General features: G+C 51.9%; 1 protein-coding gene across 1 annotated transcript; it reads left to right on the top strand.

Moving 5' to 3' along the window:
- The first annotated feature begins 1,600 nt into the window (after positions 1-1,600).
- Positions 1,601-6,430, top strand: LOC101608388 (odorant-binding protein 2a-like). Its single transcript, XM_004653864.2, has 6 exons — positions 1,601-1,684; positions 2,220-2,353; positions 2,594-2,664; positions 3,088-3,198; positions 3,799-3,900; positions 6,345-6,430. The coding sequence occupies exons 1-6, from the start codon at positions 1,601-1,603 to the stop codon at positions 6,428-6,430; spliced, it is 588 nt and encodes a 195-aa protein (XP_004653921.2).
- The last annotated feature ends 571 nt before the right edge of the window (positions 6,431-7,001 follow it).

The raw sequence follows: 7,001 nt of genomic DNA, 5'->3' as shown, positions 1-7,001 counted from the left end.
GATAAAGGGCTCTCTCACACAACAAGGACAATGTTAGGCTACAGTGAAGCTCTCCCCTACCCCCTATGGAAACACTAGCTTGCTCACAACCCTCTATCCCAATGAACACTTGATCCCCGACTCCCCACGTGCAGGTGACTGACTTCTTCTCAGGCACACTTCCATTCTGGGGTCAGGACAACCCCAGGGCTTGTTAGAAGGTGCTTATTAATATTGTTTATATGTACTGGGACTCTCCAGTCTCAGGCCAGAGAGGCACAAAGATGGCATTGTGAGACCAGCACCTGTCTCCAGAGCGTGGGTCAACTGGGTCTCAGGGCAGGTGGCCTAGGCCAGGAGCTGCAGAGGTGGAAAAGGAAGGTGGAGCTCCTGGGGGGAGAGCTAGGCTGAGGCCAGCAGCAAGGGCTCCCAGACAGCCACCAGCGAACCCCAACACGGGCTGCCTCTTGCACCCATTTCTCCAAAGGGGATACCATTGAGCTACCCTCAGGGCACATCAGGGGGGTCAAACTGACGAGGGAATGAAGCTCTCTGGGAAGTTGGAGGACACTGGAGGGGTGAAATGAAGATAGATGCCCAAGCATGGGTGCAGGAATGGCTGTGGCAGACCCCTCTTCCCCATCCTGCTCCACGCCACCACGTGGCGAGTAATGAACACCCACGTGGCCTTTGTCTCGCCAGGGCAGCCCAGAATCTTCACATGTCCCCTCAGCGGGTCTTCAGATGGCAGAAGCAACAGAAGCCCCTTGCCCCCTTGTTGGAGATGAGACTCCCTGAGCTCACAGGTGAAATCCCTTCACTTAAGCTCTTAGTGATCAAATGTTTGCAATCTCCAACATGTCAATGAGCCAGGTAAGTCTGTTCACCCTGAAGTCCAACCGTTACTCTCAGTTGAGACAAAAATCGGCCAGTCAGACAAAAGGAGCAAGATCCCTGTGGGCACTGGTCCGCAGTGAGAGAGCCTCGACGAGCGGTGGACAGCACAGCAGGAAGCAACGGGGCTCCCTCAGGGGGCCTGGCATCTGCTCGGGCGGGAGGGCATGATGTTTAAATTGAGAAGACCCCTGATACTGTTTTCCGGCTTACAGGAAGGTGTAGGGTTGGGTGTTCAGGCAGTGGTGGGACAATTGGGTGACTCTAGCAACCAGCAGACTCTGTGGTTTTGTAGCTTGGCCTCCTTTCTCTGCAGCTAGAAATGAGAAAGCAGTTTCCACCACGTGCCGGCCATGGGTAGCTGGAGAGCCTGGCTGGGGAGGGAACCCCTCTGTCCTTAGCCCAAGGTGCAGACTGTGCATCACCCCTGCCTTGGCATCATTCCCCCCGTCCACGGGGTCTTTTGTAAGCAGACATTGCGCAGCATTGTACGCTCTGTGCCCGTAGCTGACACTGAACCGATATTCATCAGATCCCAACAACAACAGCGTCCCGCCTCCATGATGGATGGGGACTTGGCCATGACACGTGGATGGAAGAGCTGTGGTCAGTGCCAAATGGGCACACATCCCTGACCACTGGGTATATAAAGGGCGCCCTTGAGGAGCCAGAGCACCTTCGTGTGGACTCGCCAGGTGAAGGCCTTGTCTGAGCACAGAGAGTGGAAATGAAGCCTCTGCTTCTGACCGCTGTGCTGCTGGGGCTGGTGGCTGTCCTTGAGGCCCAGGATGCCCTGTCAGAAGGCCAGGAGGTGAGATGGAGAGAGGAGGTGGGCAGGCGAGGACGCTGGCATGTTTACTGGTCTGTGCCCGTGGACTTAGGCCATGGTTCAGGAGGTGTCCTTTAAGGCCAAATTCCAATCCTGAAACCCCAGCCTTGCAGTAGCAACCAGGGGACACTGCCATTCTCCCTGCAGACATAGGCCTTCAGGGCTAGGGCAGGGCAGGAGGTTTGAGTGTGGGGTCCTAGGCAAGTGACGTCTAGTACCAAAAGGTCTCACAGGGCAGCACCTTCAGGAAAGAGGATTCACCCAGTGCTGGATCCTAGACACCAACATATTTGCATCTTTAGAGGGTAAGGCATGCTCTGCCTCCACTGGACCAGGGAACCCAAACACTGGGCTCACCCTACAGACCTCTCGGGTGGAGATGTGTGGGTCCAGCATAGTTTAGGCTGCAGTCTGGGCTCTGGGGTGTCTGTTCAGGGTGCAGGCATGTGTGCTATAGTCTGAGGGGGGGGGAAACCAGAGCCTGGGCAAGGTTACCTAAAGGGTCTGCCTGCTGCAGTTTCAGGGAATCTGGTACATAAAGGCCATGGTGTCTGACAAGGTTATGCCAGAGGACAAAAGGCCCTACAAAATGTTCCCTCTAACCGTGACAGCCCTGGAAGGGGGGGACTTGGAGGCCACAGTTGTATTCTGGTGAGTGTCCCTTCCATCGCTATAGCTGCTTTCTCTCTCTTCCTTTCTTGATTTGGGCATTGGTGACCAAAAAGGTGCCTTCCTTTGAAGGAATACAGTTCCAAACAGCATTCTAAAGCTTCAGAGGGGATGACGGGGGATTTCAGGGGTCACCTGCTCAGGGACGATGCTCTGGACACCATGCTGAGTAGGTTTCCAGTGGATCCTGACAGCAGCTGCCTGGGCGCTCTTGTTTCATAGGAAGAAGGGTCAATGTCGTGAGATAAAAATTGTGATGAAGAAAAGCGACCGGCCTGGTGAATACACCGCCTGTGAGTGCCGGGACACCCCTGTGTCTCCTGTAGGGAGTGAGCTCCCGGGTGGGCCTTTTCAGCTCCCAAGACTAAATACCTGTTCCTCTCCCATGTGACAGCAGTCATTAGAGCTCATGGGCTGGTGCGCAGCCAGGACTAGCTGGGTCATGCTCCACACTGGTCAGCTGATGACCCATGGGGAACCAATGCTAAGGATCAGGAAAGTTGGGTGGGGCCAAGCTCTGCTCTCAGATCCTCTGGCCTCCTTAGCTGATCTTGACAACTTCCTGGATGGTGGCTGTCACTTATTTACGGGGTTTGTAGCAAGTTGTACAGTGGACTGGCTGGGTCCACTGAAATGTTCTAGACCATACCTTCACGTGTTCTCCAGTGGTTCCTCCAGGATGGGATCCTAAGGGCTAGTTCCATGTTCACTTGCAGTTAATGGCAAGAAGACTATCTACATCCAGAAGCTGCCAGTGGGGGACCACTACCTCTTGTACTGTGAAGGCGAGCACCATGGGAAATGGTTCCGCAAGGGAAAGCTCATGGGTGAGTGAGTGCGCCCTGCATCCCCATGCCTTGGCCATGGGCTCTACCTCCAGAGTCTATGGGCGTGGAGACTGGGAAGTGCCCGGTGGTGGGAATACAATGCTGCCAGTGCAGTGTGTGGCTCTGGAGTGGAAGGGGTACCAGCTGAGTGGGGATGAGGCAGATGTGATCTTGGGAGGCCTAAGGACTCAGGGAGAGGTTGTCACAACTGATGCCACTTCCAGGGATCTCAAGCAAGGGAAGAGTCTTAATGAAGCAGGGATGTCCTTACAGCAGACCTGGTAGGGCAGAGAGCCACCAGGTTCAGAGGAAAGATCAGTGCCCTTGTCATGTAAGGCTTTCCCACATCTGGATAGAGACTTTGCTGGCTTGATAAGCATCTGCCAAAAGCTCCAACATCACCGTGGCTCAGCATGTCCCCACCACAGAGCTTCTAGTCCATTGCCAACCCTCCTTTTCCTCCTGTCCTGGTCACTCCAAGGTGTTGGCCTTGGTGCTGGGTGGTCTCCTGCCCTGTGTCATCAGCCCCTATGGAGCTGAGCAGCACGCCCCTCACCAACCCCTAAGCCCATCCCGGTTCAGCTGACCTTATTCCCACAGGGAGGGACCCTGAGGAAAACCCGGAGGCCCTGGAAGAGTTTAAGAAATTCACACAGCTCAGGGGATTCTCACAGAAAAACATCATTGTGCCTGAGCAGAGTGGTGAGAGCATGCACGCTAACCTTCCCCTCTCCCATGTCCCCTCGGTTGCCTGTGGCTCCTCCATGTTTCCCTGCACCCCTTCTATGTCTGCGTACCTCTTTGAAACCAGTGTACTTCCTAGGCCACCCATGCCCCCTTTATGTCCATAATGTCCCCGTTTGTCCTCCGTGGTCCCTATCTCGCCCTGCGTCTCCTATGTTTCTTCATATCTCCTCTATCTCTTTGTGTCATTGTGTCCCCAGGTCTCTCTGACCTTAGTTTCTGCAGTGGCCCCTCAAACATGCTCAGTCCCCTTTCAGGGACACCAGGCCACTGTTGCAGGTCCTTGTCATGGGAGGGTCTGAGAAGCTGTTATGGTGGGGCCCTGTCAAGGGAGCCTTCTCACTCCTGGATTTTTCTTATTTTCTACAGAGCAGTGCACCTCTGAGAGTGACTAGGGTGAGTGACCTTCTTAAAGGACTGTGAAGCACCCCAGAGTGCTGGGTCTTGGTGCAGTGTCCATATGCTTTGGATCTGACCCAATCTCCCTGGGTAGGAACCAGCAACTCTGGAGGTGGCCTCAAGTATAATTTCTGGGCCATTGGGAAATTTTTCTCTTTTTCTAATTAAAAAAAATTATTTTTATGTATTTATTGGTGGCAGGGGGGGAAATGGGAGCACCAAGCCTCTAGCCAATGCAAACTTCAGGCGCATGCATGTGCATCTGGCTTACATGGGTAATGGGTACTGGGGAATCAAACCCGGGTCCTTAGGCTTCACAGGCAAGTGCCTTAACTGCTACAGTATCTCTCCAACCCATTTTTTTCTCTCTTTATCATTGCCTTCCCTGTACCCTAGTCTCTGCCTGGATGGTCCTAACCCCTTCATCATCTCCCTAAGAACACCCAGAGACCTTCATGATTATGGGGGGGGGTATGGGATCACTCTGAGGATCCAGAGCTACACAGCAAAGACTGAGCAGGGGCTTTAGGATGAATGACCTCTGGCTGGCATCTGCCCCTTATCTCTGTTCCTCTCCCTGTCACAGCAGCCACCTGCTGAGCAAGCCATGCCACCCACTGACACAGTGCTACGACCTTCCTGCTACACCAGCCCTGCCTTGGACACTTTGGACCACCCTGCTACCTTAGCCCCCGTCCCCAACCCCCAGCCCCACCTGACTGCAAATAAATGGCTTTCTCGGCACTCTGGGCTCAGCTTATCTGTGAAGTGCTTTTGTTCATGGTTTCGCGCAGGCTCAGTAGGGACAGCCATCTCTGCTGATGGCTTCCTTTCATAACACTCAGCATGAAAATGCAGGCACATGGTAAGGTCAAGATTCAGTGAGAAAAAGGTGGGAGAGCCCCAAAGTGTCAGGACAAACATGCTTAGGATTTTGGCCAATAGCCAAAGATAAGGCAGAAAGGGGGAGAAAGGAAAAAGTTATGTTTTCTTCTTCTTTTTGGTTTTTCAAGGTAGGGTCTCACCCTGGTCCAGGCTGACCTGGAATTCACTATGTAGTCTTGGGGTGGCCTCGAACTCACAGCGATCCTCCTACCTCTGTCTCCTGAGTGCTGGGATTAAAGGCGTGTGACACCATGCCTGGCTAAAAGTTATATTTTCTGAAAGCTCAGAAAAACATGTAGCTTAGCAGTGAGGTCTGGGAGCAATTGCAAGTAAGGAGGGGATTCTGTGGGCTTCACCACGATCTCTCCCACCTCCTCAGTATGGCTTTAGATGAGGGGTATCTCTTGAGTAGGGGATTGACTGGCTCCATTGAGTTAACTCTTACTGGAGTGGACAGTAGTGTCCACTTAGATATACAGGGGAACAGGACATTATTAGTCCCTTAATGGTCCCAAACAAAAACTAAACAAAGTGGGCTGGAGAGATGGCTTAGCGGTTAAGGTACTTGCCTGAGAAGTGTAAAGACACAGGTTCGATTCCCCAGTAACCACATAAGCCAGCTGCACAAGGTGGCACATGCGTCTGGAGTTTGTTTGCAGTGGCTAGAGGCCCTAGTGGGCCCATTCTCTTTCTCTCTCTCTGTCTGTCTCTCACACACACATACACATAAATATGTAAAATAAAACTTAAAAATCTCAACAAGGATATCCATGCTTTCACTCTCCTCCCTTTCATACGATATTTTAAGTTCTATGGGTGGGTAACTGTGATGCTTCCTTTAGTACCACCAGGAAAACAGGACCTGGGGTTCAGCCTTCAATAACCTCCAAGCCTAATGCCTGCCTATCTGCAACAGAACTTTCTTGATGGGCTGGCCCCTCCATAGGACCTCACTTCCAGGCCTCTCTGTCCACGATGCTCAGTAATCAAGTATCTATAAGATGCATCAAAATTTGGGGACTCCTTTTACCCTGGATACCTGTGAACCAAACACAAGACCACAAAGTGACCATAATATGACATTATTCATGACCAGTGTCAATCCCATCCACTCACAGGTGACACAGGGACAGGGAACTGCACGGTCAGTTCTGTGTTGGTGGAGGAGAATAAACACACAGCCACCTGGTGTCCATATACCTGAGCAATGACCCAGGTGCTGTACTTGAGGGGAGGGAAAGTGCCTGCTCCACCAAGGCAGCCATGCTCCCTGAGAGGGATTCTGTACCCTTTACCCTGGAAAAAAATTCTCTTCTTTTTCATAACAAGGGACCTAATCCCATTTCTCTAAAATGCTACAATTGCCCTTGACACTTTGCCCATTGTATTTGTCAGTTAGGATAAGCTCATCGCTATGCATCTCTTCTAGAAAGTTCTTTCTCTCCTCTCATCCTGACCTCTTTGTGCTGTGAGCTACTACTGCACAGGGTTCACATAGTCATGCTCTCAAGACTCCTAGAAGGCCTCTTATTAAAGGGAGAAGGTGGCAAGTACTCCCAGAAATACATCTTGGGCTTTACATGAACAGCTACTCGGGTGACCTCACTTCATCAGTGTTGGAAATAGATTGGTCATAGATAGACACGTGTGTGTGTGTGTGTGTGTTGTCTTTAAATAAGACTTGAGTTTACAAACTACAAAGGTAAAAATAACAGGCTGGTACATGAGTACTCAGGCCACTAGGCTTTGCAAGCAATAACTGAGAGGGAATCAGG

This window comes from Jaculus jaculus, chromosome 1 (genome assembly GCF_020740685.1).
Source record: "Jaculus jaculus isolate mJacJac1 chromosome 1, mJacJac1.mat.Y.cur, whole genome shotgun sequence".
NCBI classification, from domain to species: domain Eukaryota; kingdom Metazoa; phylum Chordata; class Mammalia; order Rodentia; family Dipodidae; genus Jaculus; species Jaculus jaculus.
Note: the sequence above shows the minus strand (reverse complement) of the source record. Positions and strands in the feature narration are given on the sequence as shown.